The sequence below is a fragment of the Lonchura striata genome, chromosome 11 (genome assembly GCF_046129695.1).
Source record: "Lonchura striata isolate bLonStr1 chromosome 11, bLonStr1.mat, whole genome shotgun sequence".
In the NCBI taxonomy this organism is placed as follows: domain Eukaryota; kingdom Metazoa; phylum Chordata; class Aves; order Passeriformes; family Estrildidae; genus Lonchura; species Lonchura striata.
Genome location: NC_134613.1, coordinates 4,001,599 through 4,017,640, shown reverse-complemented (window position 1 = coordinate 4,017,640; position 16,042 = coordinate 4,001,599). Strand labels below are relative to the sequence as shown.

The 16,042-nt window shown below is 38.6% G+C and overlaps 1 protein-coding gene across 3 annotated transcripts in view; it reads right to left on the bottom strand.

The window, feature by feature from the left end:
- The window catches only part of USP3 (ubiquitin specific peptidase 3), a 48,855-nt gene that overhangs the window by 15,029 nt on the left and 17,784 nt on the right, over positions 1-16,042 (bottom strand). For all 3 annotated transcript variants that reach the window (XM_021548309.3, XM_021548310.3, XM_021548311.3), the window contains 4 exons: positions 11,192-11,252; positions 9,319-9,450; positions 3,429-3,512; positions 1,874-1,955 (listed from right to left, as the gene is read on the bottom strand). In XM_021548309.3, coding sequence (XP_021403984.1) covers positions 1,874-1,955; positions 3,429-3,512; positions 9,319-9,450; positions 11,192-11,252 — 359 coding nt within the window. The remainder of the gene's footprint in view (positions 1-1,873; positions 1,956-3,428; positions 3,513-9,318; positions 9,451-11,191; positions 11,253-16,042) is intronic.

Here is a 16,042-nt window from a genome sequence, read left to right as displayed (position 1 = left end):
ATCACAGGCTGTTATTGCCAAGGATTTTTGAGTGTGTATGTTAAATATTCACACTCCAATAGTGTTCAGTGACAACTGGACAGCAATTTCCCTACAGTGCCTTTGAAAAATGAAAGTATCAATCCTCATCCATCTTTTCCCATGTCTAATATGCACAATGTGGCCACTTCCAGGTTGTTTTTAAGTCACCAGCAGTAGTCTGAGTCTCAGTGGGATTCTGTGGTGGCCAGAAGGGTTTTTGTAAGACAACAGCATTTATTTGGGAAATAAACAGTCAAGTTAGACTGTGCAAAGAAGAGGCAAAGAGTTGAAAAAAGAGAAGCAAAATACACACCATTTACAGCCTAGAACAATGAACTCACAGATGAACTTGCTTTTTGTCAAATTATCTCCAGGCTGTGTGGGAAGTAAAGGGAAGAAAAATGTGGACAACACTGCATTTATGATTCTAGAATCTGCAACATTTGGACACATTCCAGTATCCACAAAATACCACACTGGGAAGTTCATCAAATTTCTGGACATTCTTCATTGTTCTAACAGAATTTAAAAGCTGGGCTATCTCAAAGTGCAAACACCACAGTGTCCTGAGCACATTCTTTTCTCACTCTTGTCACAAGCACCACAGCACAGCACTAATGTACACAGCATCACCCCTGCAGTTCAAGATAAGATTCAATATGCCAATAATAAAAAAGAATCTGTTGTTAGAGGCAGTAGAGAAGTATTCATAAAACTGACAAAACAGCACAGAGTAGGAAGAATAAAATAAGCATTTAGTTCAAGCTTTCTAATTCTGTCTTGTCCCTATCTAAATGTTGTCTGGAATTTTTCTTTTGTTTTTTACTTTCAATTTTCCAGATGCTGTGTACTGCCATAGCAAGAAAGCCCTACTATTTCTCCCAGGCTTCCTCAATCTCTACAAGATTGGGACAGTACAGGAAGCGTAGACAGCACATTCAGACAACCCCAAACTGACTGTAATAGTGCATTTTTTAAGTAACTAAACTCCTCCAGACTTTGCCAAACAGCAGTCAACTGTTTAGCTCCACCCCAGGCTCTTATTCCCCATACACAGTCTCTCAGGCAGTTGTTCCTATGGCTAAAGGAGCTGCTGCTCCAGCTCCCTTTGGTGACATTGCTGTCCCACAGCCTAAAAGCTCTGCTTCATCTCTCCCCTATTTTCCCAAGGGTGAAAATGAACCAGTTGAATATAGCTGGCTCAGTATTTCCCATCTCCATTCTCAAATTCTGGGAGAAATTATGAAAATAAGAAAATCCCTTAATCCAATCTGTGCAGGAGAGACATCTGACTTGCAATTCTTTCTTTGGAAGAAACGATGCAGCCCTTCAGCCATCTAGCCAGGGCTGGATCCTCCTCTCATGGGTGCTACCCTGAAGATCTGAAGTTAAAATAGCAGGAAGATGAAATGAGAAGAAAAGCTTAAAAATAGTCCATAGCTTCCTCTTGAAAGCAAGTTTTACTGAGCTCTTTAAAAAAACTGGTAACATTTTTTTACTTTTTCCTAATAATTACTCTTAGCCTCCCTCAAGAGTGTACCTCCTCCTTTGCCTTCTGCACCTGGGGAAGTAAAAACCAAAAAAACCAAAACATGACAAAAGCTCCTTGACTGCTGAGAAAAGCAAATCTCCATCTGGACATGAAACCCTTCTGATGCCCAGGAAAGCTCAGTCTACACCAACAGAAATGCAGCAGAGTATCAGCCATGTTTGTGTGTGAAGGGGCTTTTTCAGGTGTGTGGCTAGAAGATGCTAAAGTGCACCAAGCATAATTTCAGTCTAGGCCAACTATAAACCTCAGCAGGTTTACAAAAACCCTTTAAACTCACTGTACCAGATCTGTTGTACTTACATTTACTTTCAATAACTTGCTGTTCAGAGATGAGTTTTCCAATAGTTTTCGTTTCCTGTGTCGGTCTGATGTAAAGGCTGAACTGTTGGAAAGCAATTAAAAGCAGTTATTTAACAGAAAAAACAGTGTATTGTGTGGAATGGACCAGAGAAAATCGACCCATGTTTAACAAAGTGATTCCATCTGTCACCAGTTGTCACTGACAGCAAAAAGGCTCCCCATTGCTGTAGTCTGAAATTGGCTGCACCTCCCTCAAGGCACGGCCCCATGGCCCACCAGTAAGTTAATGCAGGATGTTCTGCTCAGGGATGTCTGCCCTCAAGAATGGCCTTAGAAGCAGCTACTTGTCATCTAAAATATTAATCCTCCTACGTCAAAGAAATTAAGTTCTTCTGTCAGGAAAATAATTTAAGCCTTTAAAAATACAACTTCAAAAAATCAGGACAAAATTAAGTTACCAAAAATCAAGAATATGTGGAATGTTAGTACTTGCATATTATAGCTGACTTCTCTTACTTAATTAAAAATATATGAAGTTCTAACAATTGTGTAATACTAAGTTACAAAAATAATCGCTTAGTCTTTTGCACATCAATGGGAATTAATGGCCCCTCAATCAAACCAGTTGATGATTTCTCTCTCGTTTGATCCTGAAATCATAGCTTATTTCAGGGTTTGGTTGGTAGGTTTTTTCCTTTTTCTTTTATTTTTAAATTAAAACACCCTCCAAGCATTCAAAAACCACCATTACACGAAAAGGAAGCCTGCACTGTATCTTTTACCTCCCAAGAAGTAAGATGGCTTGGATGTTTCCAATTCACTTCTTGATATACTTAAATATCTTTACATCTCATAATGCACCTGATAAGGCCATTAAAAGAGGATGGAATATAATGAAAATATTAATATAACCTATCAATTAATCAATACACTTAGCTCAGGGAGGATCCAGAGATTTCCCAGATCACAGGAATTTCATAGCAGGAGTCCTGTGTGAATTCAGGGGCATTCCGATGTATACGGAAGCACTGAATGCACCCATTTTTCTGCTTGGCATTAGGCAAGATTTTCAGGCCAATTGTGCAAGCACTCTTTGCTCTCTAGGACTGGCCACAGCACATATATCACCCAGGACTAGACTACTTGCTTTCCAGTGGAACAGCACCAGACAGAAGCAAAGGAAAAAAAATGTCTCTTCTGTGCAGTTCCAAGTTCATAAGTCTTCTTAATCTTTTTGCTAGCAAATCAAACTGTACAATTAATATGAAGACTACTTCCACCTGCACTTCTTGAATTTCTCTGATACAAAAAGCTTATTCTGGTTTTTTGACATAGCTCTGACAACAGAACAAGACATATGATCATGATCAATCAAATCCATTTGTTCTGCACCTCTGCTTCTCAGTGATGAAAAGGTTTTTAAACATTGTCAGACACACAGAAGGATTAAGACACATGTAATTAGATACATATACACATATGAAATAAATACCACTTCAATGATGCACTATTACAAGTCTGCCCAAGGCAGTCTGGGTGCAAACAAACTACTTACTTTTCCAAGTTCTGTAGGTGCTCTCTGACCTTCTGTACCAGGCCAAGCTTGGTATCATTGACTACAAAATCATCACAGCGATAACTGCAAGAAAAACATTTTTCAAAATATGCAAGGTACCTCAGAAAAGCAGATCAAACCACACAAGCCTATGTGTGGAAAGCACCAAAGGGATCCAGTGGAAGATTGTGAGAACTGGGGAGCACAACTCACACTGAACTTGGTTCCCTCCAAGAAACACCCTCCAGCAGAAGAGGGTACAGGAACCATCTTATTACATGGGTTTTCTGCTAGTTTTGTTCTTTATTAGAAATCAAAAGTATGATGTACTGCCTGGCCCAAGGCAGAATTCCAGTTCAACAAAAACTGAAACAGTGTAATGAAAAGCAGACTCAGTAGTCTATCCACAGATTTATCAGAAAAGACCAACGGACCCCCTGGTAAACAGAATACAAAGCTTTTATTAATTTTTAAACTATTTTAACATTGTAAAGTTATCACTGAAACCTGAAGTGCTGAACAGATATATACAAAACACAAAAGTCTGTGCTACTGAAAAAATACAAGGGAAGACAGAGATCACTTGAGTTTTCCAAAGTCAGGCCAGAAGTCTGTGGCAACTTGCACCTCATGCTTAACCACAAATATCATTCAATCACTCATCAGTTTCTCTACATACTGTGATGTGTCAAATTACAGCTTCAAATTTTGGCAGGCAAGTGAGTAAATGAGGAACATTAACTTTGGGTATGTTTAATATCAGAACTGCAGCTATGTCTCTCCTTTCCCTTTGGCACAAGAGTGACTCAAATGCAAAATACATCATCATCACCACCTCAGGCTGTTCCTCTGCTGGAGCAGATACACATTTGCTTCCTAATATAATGAAGCTACTGATTTCACACACAACTGGAATTCACAACACTCTTTGTTGCATAAATCTGCAGGTATTGCCAGTGTTACTTTGAACCCTACATTCTTGAAAAGGCTACAGAGTTGAGAAAGTAAGGTCCTTGACACTGAATGGAATCCCTAAGATCAGTGTGTTCGGTACAGCTCTCTGGCCACAGGGAGCAATGCACAACTTTACCAAGCATTGTCCTGGGGAAAGGCTGTGAGAAGATCAAAGAAAAGAATGATAAATATTTATTTTCTTCACTTCCTGCACCTGTTGTGAACATGTGGACTGTATTACGGAGATTTGATTACCAAAGGGTGATTTCTTACCTGGCCAATGGTGATGGTGTTTAGATTGAAGGACCAATTGGGTCCATCTGTATCATGACTGTAAGGGCAATGGGTTTCTTAGTAAGTATAGTGTAATAAAGTGATTGATCAGCCTTCTGAGATTCATGAAGTCAATGCTAATTATTAGCCAGCTGGGTGCCTGTGACAACATTATGGGTACTTACACAAGATCTAGAAATCAGTAAGATTACCAGTATTTTTTTTTTTACATTTTTAAAGATGGCTACAGACCAAGTTTAGTTTGGGAAGGGGAAGAAGTCTGTTAATGTGCTTATTTTTCAGCCACCCCTTAAGTAGTCCTTATCAGCTTTTTCAGCCACCTACAAAAACCTAATGAGGTGCTCCTGTATTTGGCACTCCCACAGGACCCAACTCTCAGGCCAACACTCAGAGCACACGAGCCCTGTCAGCTAATACACAGCATGAGACTCCTGAGCAGGAGCACCCCAGCTGCACCAGCAGTCACACTGCTATGAATGCTGAAGTAGCTACTGTTGAGAAAGCAGGGATGGAGGCAGATACAGGCTCACTGAAACCCTCAATAAGAACTTACTGCTGAAAGATGATTTCATTGCTTCCATGCCCTGAAGATCACATTAACCTTTTTTTTACACACCATTTTAGCACTTGCCCCAAGATGGAAGAATAAAACCAAATGCATCAGTAAATGTCAGGGTCCTCCCAACACTGGAAAAGTAATTGTAAGTTTCACTTAAAATCAAGACAATCTCCTATTTCTCTTTTTAATAGGTAGGTTTTTTAAAAAACCTCTCTTGCAACAATGAGGATATAGCACTAGCTATTAGAAATAACAGCAGTACCTCCAAACTATCTTGGATAACCTACATAAACAGATTTAGAAGTAGTTTATGTTTTAGTAACTTAAATTTGCTAAGCCCACACACCTGAAGGGTAAACTGCTGAGAAACTACATCCTATATATGAAGCTGCCATTCAAAACAGCTGCTTAATTTGTGATCCTCAGGATTATCACAAATTAACAAACATATTTTTTAGATACAGTAGCTCTAAAACATGCTTTAACAGCAATGACATAGAACAAATTCTATACCTTGCATAGGGTCCCTTATATGGCTTAGCACAGCATCTTCCTCTATACACTCTATTTTTAGGACCTCTGCTACCACCAAGACCTGGCCTCATTTGCTTCTAAAATGGCAATAAGCCAGTGAATGTATGCACTGCTCTGGGAACATGAGCGCTTACTACTGTTACAGTGCTTAGGAGGGACAGAACTTCATGCTGTGTTTAAAAACCCTGACTAGCTCTGAAGAATTTGAAAGATAGGAAAAATTAAGAAAACCTAGGTTTCCTTAGTTATGGCAACATCTTTTATGAATAAACAAAGAGCTCACATTTTACTGTCTGGATAAAAGGCTTTTACTCTTCTTATTTTCACTGATTGTAGAATACAAAATGATAGTACTAAGCAATCTCATTTTCCAATGCTCATGGCACCAACACAGTAAGTCTGGTTTGTTTTTTAAAGGCGACCCTCTTCACAGAGACTAAAAAGAATTTTTTTAAGTCCTTGACAGTTGGTTATTTTTACACCAGCCAGGAACACACACACACACACACCCCTGACACAACTGTTATCCCTTTATGGGATAACAAAGAGGGTAATGGATGACAAATCTGACTTGCAAACTGTGTCTGGGATTAAATGAACACAGGAAACATATTATGGAAATATATAAACAGGGGAGCCTTTCTTCTTCAGTGACAACTGTCTGTTCACCAGCACAGAGAAAACCAATTTACAAGAGTCCTCTTTCAGGAAAGTAGGGTTCTTACACGTATCATTTTACTTCTCATGCACAAAAAAACTCCTCACACAGAATGGGAAGGCACCCTATGACAGTTTGAAGGCAAAAAGGATCTGTACTTCTTGCAAACTCTTTGCGTGTACTACTTTAGAACTAACTGAAAGGCTGATTACTTCCAAAAAGGACTCTTTCTCAACAGTTCAGGTCTCAAGCATAATTTACTCTGAGTGTTTACTATTGCATCTATTGTCTCAAAATGACCAAAGCATCAAGAAGAGAGCTGTACTCTCATAACAAAATATTAACAAATTCTCTCAACTTTTCCACTGGTAAAACTGAGCAGTTGAATAGGAGGACTGAGTAAGCAAAGAACATGACCCTCTGAAAAGACTGCATTACAGGTTATGGCACAGCCAAAGGAAGGCAAAGGATCAAATGCTGCCTTCTTGGAAAGCCCATACAGGCCTGTTCACTGATACTATCATGCAAGCCAAGGAACACAGTAAATTTGGATCTGTAGGATAAAAATGGAACAAGAGCATCCTACTCAACTTTGTGCAGTAAACAGAACTGCACATAAAAATATAAAAGCCGGCACTGCATCAAAATATCTGCATTATTTTTACAGTAGAAATAAAATTCAATTAAGTCTTAGGATGGTATTTTATTGACTTTCAAATTACTGAGGCAGCCCACACTGGTAGCATAAAATATTCATCTTTACATAGAAGTTCACTTAAAAGAACCACCATGGCATACACTTAAGACTGGCTACTGGATTCATGTCTACACTGCAGTTCACAAATAGGCTTTTCAAAGCTACTGAAAGCCCATTCACTCTACATATAAAATTCATAATAACTAATTATGTCTCAAATTTACCCAAACTATTAGCTTTAACTGGCAGCAGCCTCCACAGTACTGTCCAAAACAAAGCGGGAAAAGTTGATCTGGATGCCTTCTGTTTCATCTTTAAACTTCTGTGCTCATTTCAACTGGGTACAGTAACAAATTCAGGTATCTTTCCCTGACTATCATGTGGGAAAAACCTGAAATATCCTAAATGAAAGCAAAGACAAACTGCTTTTGAAACTTGTTCAACTCCACATTAGCACAGGAGTTATAATTTGCTGGTGAATTACCCACACAACAGGAACTCCCCAAGGCAAAACTGGCTACAGTTAGTTCCAGTTCATCCATAGATGACTCAGCCCTCAACTACAGCAGAAAACACATCACATGCTGAACTGCTTCCCTTCTGTGTTCCCACAAACACACCTCCCCAGGTGCAGGTCTGCCTGCCCTGCCCAGCACAGCTGGGGTCAGTAACAGATCTCACAGCCCTCAGTCTGGCTGCTGGTATTTTGCAATGACCACACGGGGTTTGGGATAAGGTCAGCAGGGTGCTCAGACTTGCAGCTGTAACTCATCAAGCCTCAGCAAGTTTGGAACACTGTTCGTCGTAATGGAGATATAATCAATGACTGGAAGACAGGGTATAATTCAAACAAAACAAAAATCCACAACACAGAACTCAGCTGCTACCAATACTGATTGGGAAAGTAAAACTAGCTTCTCACAGCTATCACAATGCTGGTAAACTGTGCCTATTTACTCCTTGGAAAACTTGACTGTTTTCTCATGTATTCACATAGGTGCAATAAAAATGTTGGTCATTAAAATAAATGCAAATAAAAGCAAAATTCCCCTACCCTTTGGTCTATGCTTAAACACCTTCAGCTGCTTCCACCATCTGAGCAGCTTTTGAGTTGCTTCGAACAACATTTCTTCAGGTGAAATCACATAATTGGGGTTTTACTTGCAGGGGATGAAAATATTTTTTATTGTTCATTTCTCATAAAACTGGATACCCAAACTTCATCAAACAGATTTTTTTCCCTAATGAACTACCCAAAAGACACCCAACTATTTGAACCTATTAGAGCAGCCACATATCCAGTCATTTTACAAGACCATAACAGGGATTTCCCCGAGATTTACACTGCTCAAATCCTACACTGCCACACTGCACAAATAACAACACAGATGGCAAACCATGGAGCAGCTGCAAATGTGGAAGCACGTCAGCAGGTTTGCTTAAGGGGGAGAAGGATGGAGGATTCTGAGGCAACAAGTAGTGCTTTCCACTGACTCCCAGTCTTTGCCCTCAAGGGAACAAGGACTGTGGAGAATCCAACATTAGTAGCATCAATATTAAGTTTCCCTGGAGAGTGCGGATCACACTGCAAGAACCCCACAGAAGGAATCAGCACAGGCCACTGTTCTGTTTAAAGAAATATTTCTGATTGTTTTCCTTACTCATGCCAGAGACTTGATGCTGCTTCCCAACAGGATCAGCCACTTTTCCTGACTCATAGAAGGAACATGCACAAACTCAACTCGAGTTCAGATCTCTTGGGCTGGAACTACAGTGTAATAGTTTACCTTCTGAATCCTGACAAATATAGGGTATGTGAAAGGCTCACCAGCTTGATGAAAGGAGCAACACCAACCAAACACCTTTCACAATCAAGAAGATTGGGTCTCCACATACCCCAAAGCACATAGACACAACTCCAAACCCCATAAGCACTTATTTCAAAAGGTTTCTTCTCTGTTTAAGACATTTGACATGTGAGAGTTTAGTTACAGCCAGTAACTGTACAGTTCCACAATACACATGGAAAAGCAGAGTGTTCCAAGAAGACAGGTATGGAGATCAAAAGATGAAAAAGAGGTATGGAAATCAAAAGATGCTCAAAAACGAGTGTAATATAATGCTGCACAAGAGTCTGATGTTTTCACCTTCTAGTATATGAAAAGTTGTCAAATTACAGTATTAAAACCCTTACCAGTATGTACTGTAACTACTGCAATCCATACACACAGTATGCTGAACTTTCTCCTGTTTTTCTGTTTTCTTATGATTGGTCATAGGAATCTGTGCATCTTCATAATGCTTTTTTGCATGGCCATTCACATATCTAAAATAAATGTAAAAGAAATAAGTTTATACTTCTAAACAGCTAATCAACATTCATTAAAAAATAGGAATAAAAAAGGCATCCAATATTTACACCAGCATTAAAAAAGACAATTCACTTGTGTGAAAACACTGGTCAACTTTTCTAATGTTTTCCCCCTGTACTCTCTCCTGTGGTTCAAACTGGCCCCTCTCTCTCCTTAACAAAATCCCAGGATCTGTGCTCCTAACAGATTAATGCACTTCCACAACTGAGAAAATCCTGAACTCCCTTTTCCTGTACCAGTAGTGAAGTTAGTTCTCTGTGCTGCCTTCACATATACTCTTCTTACAGCTCTACATTTCTCCCCCAGCACTTGTGTTTGGGATCCCTTTAACAGCATGCTGACTCCCATTTTCAGCTTTCCCATTCTACAGCATGATTTGATGTTACAGTAATTGAGTTCATGAACTTGAGCTCTAGAGCTTGTGGTTACATAAGGGAATAAGAAATCTAAAATTCTGCAGCTCTTTTGCTGACACAATGAGCATTTTCATGCTCAAAGTTTGAGATATAGGAAATTAAGCACCTTTAATTAAAAAAAAAAAAAGAAGAGCACTAAGGTGTATTTTATCTTCTTAATCAATTATTTTCCATTCTAAGAATGGGAGCCATTTGGAAAGACAAAAAACCCTGCATGAGTAACTGACTCATTATCTATACACATGCACATAAGAAAGGCTATCTGGAGACAGAAGTAATTTTTTTAAAGATTAGTAACAATTAAAATATTCCAATTATTTATTGCACACCATTGCATACCATGAAGTATCTTCCCCTCTCTTAGCTCCCACCAAGTATAAATTTATTAAATAAATAAATAGAGGGGAAAAAGGGGCCAGTGTCAAAAACTTTTAATAGGACATATTATTAAAACTGTAGCACATAGTGATACACGGATTAAACTAACAAAACCTGGAGTTCATTCAATCCACTTTAAAAGACAAAATCATTAAGTTTAATGATGCTTTCCCAGAATAACAGCACACCAGCACAGATGTTACCCAACAGAAAAAAACACATTCACATCTCAGATACTGTCTAAATGTCAACATTAACTGCATTCCATTAATATGTGCATCTCAAACATTTATGTAGCAGCACATTTTCTACAATTATCCTGACATAAATAACAGCACTGACTGTATAATTCCTCCACAATTTATTTGTACATCAGCTAATACAGACATTAAGGTGAAGCTGGAAGGAATTCTGATGGCAGTTACTTATTACCTGTTATGGCAATAACTTTAGGTCCAAAATTACACTGCAGTACATTTAAGCTATTTTCAGTCTCAGCTGAATAGCTGCTGTTTCTCTCAAAATAAGTTGTGCCAACTTGTGGCTTTGCAACAGTTCTTATTCTGTTTATCTTATCACAAAACAGACATCTTCCACAGAATGGAACTTTACAATAATATACTAAATTATCAGTTCTCCACACACTTTTTGAACTGAGCAATTTACTGCCCACTTTACTTTAGAAACCCAATGAAATAAAGCCCCATATCTTGAATATAATCTCTGGACTCTCATAAAGACTCCAGAGCAAAGACCCATGTTAAGCATAAACATACAATGTTAAATGAGATAATGAAAGGTTTCTTTCAGGGAAATTTTGAACAAACTGCCTCAGAGTCAAGCAACAATGGAGAAAGATAAAGGTCTGATCAAAAGATTTGCACACTAACACTGTACCCACCTTCCGCAATGGACACTCGAACATGTCAGACAGACCCAGGGACTTTTATTTGACCGGCACACTATAAGAGATTTTTTAAAAAAGCGTCAAATGAATGAAGTCTACTTCATTTTAAAATACAATACAAAAATATCAGAATGACAAAAACACTGGCAAACCTTCCAGTTTTTTCTTTTGGCTTATAACAACAGTCCAGTGAATGCAGGATAAAAAGCTATGGCACTTCTGTTTCATAAAACTTGTTCTACAAAAAACCGGTTTACAGAAGATATTGCAAGAAAGCCTGGCAATCTGATAAGAAGCAAACAGAATAAATTACTGTGCAATGCATGGTAATGCACACCATTTAGACAATGTACATTCCTACGCTGCAGTGCTGATGTAGAATTTATCCATAATGACTTCACCCTCAGTGCCACACAAGCAGCTGAAAGGTTAAAATGTAACACCAGTGCTTTGCTTCACAATCTACTCAAGGAGATGGTATCTAAGTTTTTGGCTGCCATATTTAAGTCTAGAAAATTTAAAATATGGATGTTTTAAGCTAAAGGGCTTAAACATTAAAAAAAACCAAAACAAAAAACCCACAAAAAAACCCCAAAAACCAAACACTAAAAAGAGGTGAAACACCATCCCAGGGCCCAGGGTAGGGCCACAGACATGGGATATTCCAACTCTAATTTCCAACCCAGCAGGTCACTGAAAGAGGGATGCTACAAAATACAACACTTAGATTTGAATGAAATAAAATTGTTAACAACTATCCATTACCACAGAATTTACAAAAATAATATTATACTTCCAAATACCCAACTAATTTGATGAGAAAATGAAAATGCTAAGTGCACTGCTACAAAGGCAGAGAACAAAAATAAAATACAACTTTGATCAGCCACAAAATACACAAGTGTATGATACCAGACCCACAAATTTTACACACCATAAATTTCTGCTGCTTGGAGCAGCCAGTGAAGAGAGTCACAAAGGAAAGAAAAGGCATTGGGAATTAAGGGTCTGTGAGGCCAGAGAGCAGAAAGACAAAAAGGACTGCCTCTGGTTCTACATGTAAATTACTTATATCGTTATTCATTGAGAGAAAGCTTGAGAACAGCACTCCCTTTCTGGAGTCACACCTTAAAACAAGAACTGAAGCAGTACAGAAGCTGCACCAGGGTAGGATCATCAGAGCAGGCTGATTCAGGACTTGAAGCAAAACTAAAAATATAGTTCACCAAGCGATGAACCATGGTACACAGTAAACTGTTAAGATCCAAGACTATCAGAGAAAACCAAGCTAAGAAAAGTCGTTTCTTTATCAAATTAAATGTTCATTAGAAAGGAAGGAGTCAATTTTGATTCAACAGAAAACTGACAAACTTAGCTATTTAGAAGAGCTAATACATTTTTCCACTACCAGATTTTACCTTTTTATTTAAATCGGGTTGGAAAAAAAAAGTACACCACTTTTTAAACAACTGTTTTTGTATTTAAATTTATTATTACAAATAGCTGCTGTATTTCAATTCAAGAGCTAAAAAAACAAGGCATGTTTAAAATGAGAATGTTACTGTGTTATGTGGGGGGGGGAAAGGCACATTCTTGAGAAATATCTTATGAAGTAATTTCTTCAAACTCTTTAGTCAAGACTCCATAACTGCTTCCTTCAGCTACTTCACTTGAGAAACAGATTTTCTCACATGTCTCAGTTATCTGGCATTGGTTCTGCAAAACCCAATTTTTCTATTTCTAAAGTTGCTTATTCCCCCAGCTGTGATGGCCATTTTGCAATAGATAGAGGGCAGCCAGGTAGAGCTGTTTTGGTTTACATTTCAGCTCAGGAATATGGAAGAAGTTTGTCTAATTTGATGAAAACATTACCAAAAAACCCAAAATTTAACACTGGCAAGCAGAAGAGAAAAAGAAGATCTTAAAACAGCTATTATCAATTAAAAATGGGTGAAAGGAACCACTGGAGTAACCTGATACAGCATTATTTGCTTGAATTTACAAATGGCAATGTAAAATATTAACCAGAAGGAAAGAAAAAGAAGCCAAAACCATTCATGCATTTAATCTGTGTTTAAGTGATGTGTGAAGAAACCACTACCTTGCACTTTCCATGACAGGAACATAAAAAGGTCCTCCTAGGATTAAAATCCTAGCAGAAATTTTCCACTGTGAAATAACATATTTGCTTTCACTATGTTATCACCTATGCATGGAACTGGTTCTCAACCAGTAGGTCAAAGCATTATGATGGAAACTATTACTCCTCCTTTCCACCCCTACCAGACAATTATAGTTTCACATTCAGGTGTTTTAAATACTTGTACTGCTTGTTGTCAAGTGTTAAATTATACTGAAGGAGTGCTCATTCTGCAGGTTTAAGTGTTCTGCACAGAGCCAGCAAACAAGTCCAACCTCCACACAATACCAAAAAAACCCAAAAAATCGCATACACTAAAATCTTCCATCTTTCTTATCAGGGAATAGGAAAAGAGGCTCATTTGTTTACTTTAACTTGTAGGAAGAACTTTGCTCCAATTGCATCACATCAGAAATGTGTAGTTTATCCTCTGCACAAACATCTCCACCCACAATGAACTCACACCACATGGAAGTGACTCCAACTAAGACTAAACACAGAATCCAGTGTCAAATCTGTGACCAACAATTGCTGTTCTCAGAGAATTACACAACTGATTTTTTTAAGACATTCTGTATTTCTCTGAGGCTGGCTCAGCAGATAGCTTCATTAAAGCCTGGCTCTCCAGGCATTCTTCAGTTCTGACCCTGAAGCAGTTATCATCTTGCTACTTTGTAAATTAAATTAGACGGAAGTTTCAGGCATTAGTTAGGACTCTATAAAGACAGGCACCATGGAATGTACAGTAAAATCACAGTCACTGTCCAGAACTACTTATAATCTGAACTAGAGGTAGACAGTTTGGCTTCATGTATAAAGACAATGCACATTGTTCCTTTCAGATGGGGTGCTGACATAAATACAGCAAACTTCAAAGTAGGCCAAAATAGATGCACAGCAAACCCCTTTTCAATTTGAAGAACATTACATAGCCCTGGAAGTTGACCCCTAAAACAGATTTGGGTGTCCTGGACTTTCAGGTCACACACAATAAAACATGAGGAATGATTTTCAAAACCCATTTGTACGGGTACTGACATATTTGCTCCACAATCAGTTTTCCAATTGGGATTTGGAGGTTTGGCTCATTTTTCCTTTAGCACTACTGAAAAAAAGAGAGGGAAGCATTACATTAGCATCCCTTACTTTGGATTAAAGTTATATTCACACACTGTAACCGGCCCCATTTAAAAAATTATCTGTCTTATTTAGTGATATACAGACCAAGGAACATTGGCTGCTTTCTCAGTTTGGCTACTGAAACAGTTACCAACTGCCTCAATTTGCTGTATTTTTAGAATAGATTCAAGTGGTCAGGCAAACACAACACTAACGTGTCAAAAGAAAAGGGAAAGCAAAGCTGCAATGCCACAATAATATCTGAGGCCATTTGCCACCTTACATCAAAATCTTCTTAATTCAGAAACTTAGAAACACAATTTTCTATCATGTCATAGAAATAACTCTTTTACAGAATGACTTCTCTAAGTAAAACCTGAATACTGATGTGTTACATAGTCTGCAAAGCCCTCTCTAAATGAAGAGGAATTATCAATACATCCCCAGGAGGGCAAAGACTAATACATAACTTTGGGAACACTCAGAGACGTCCACACAGCTTCCACTTTTTTCAAATCACCTGGATAGCATTCACTGAGTTATGCCAAATAGAATGAGCAAGATACAGCTAATCATTTTGGTGTTCTCACCACAGGGTCCCCACCCTATCCCACCCCCATGATCATACAAATATGTACTTTTCATACTTGACTTTTTTTTCTTATTGAAAACTGACTCCAACTGTGCTTGTGTGACACATGACTGCTCCTGGCAAACACTGCATTTCTTACATAGCAAAGATGCATACTGTCACTGAAGCAACATTACAGCTATGTAAAAGTTCAACAGACCTGTGGAATGAATGGGTTTGTTTAAACAGCACACTGCATAGCTGAGAAACTGGCAACAGAAAAAAGCAGAAGGAAAAAGAAGAGACACTCAGGAAGCAGTTTTTGTAAAGCAGGCAAGCTCAGAAACCTGCAAGATGCCATGTCCGCCAAAGATCTGGCAGCAGCACAGCCATGTGATCGACACAGTTTGAGTGACCCTGGGCCAGAGCTGCCACGGAACTATGCTTACAGCCATGGTTTAAAACAGCCCTTCACTGCTACGCTAAAGAAAAGGTCACCAAATATTAGCACATTAAGAGCAATACTTTAGCCCTTCTGCTAAAAGCACATTGACTAGAAACAAGATTAGGGTCACTAAACTACTTCCAATAGTCTCCACAGCCTTTACCAGACAGTCTGGGTTTAGCTCTAAAAAGAGCTGTAGCAGCACTCCCATGTTACTGGCCCAATTGGAGACCTCAATAACACAATGACCTGCACAGAAACATCTCTGGACTAACTGACCTCTGGTCAGTTCACTTTATGTTCACACAATGAGTCAGCTATACCAAAACAAGCTAAACTGAACTAAAAAACCCCACTGTTGCTCCACTCAGGAAGAAGGGACAATATTTACAAACTTGTGGTACGAGTGGTACACTGACACTGTGCTGAGGAAATAATCCCATGAACACAAGCACTTGATGACAAACACATACCTATGCAACGAAAGTAGAGCATGCTGTATCATGTGACACACATGCCTATCCAAAAAGCCCACAATAATACTGTTACAAAAAATGGACTACTTTTCCT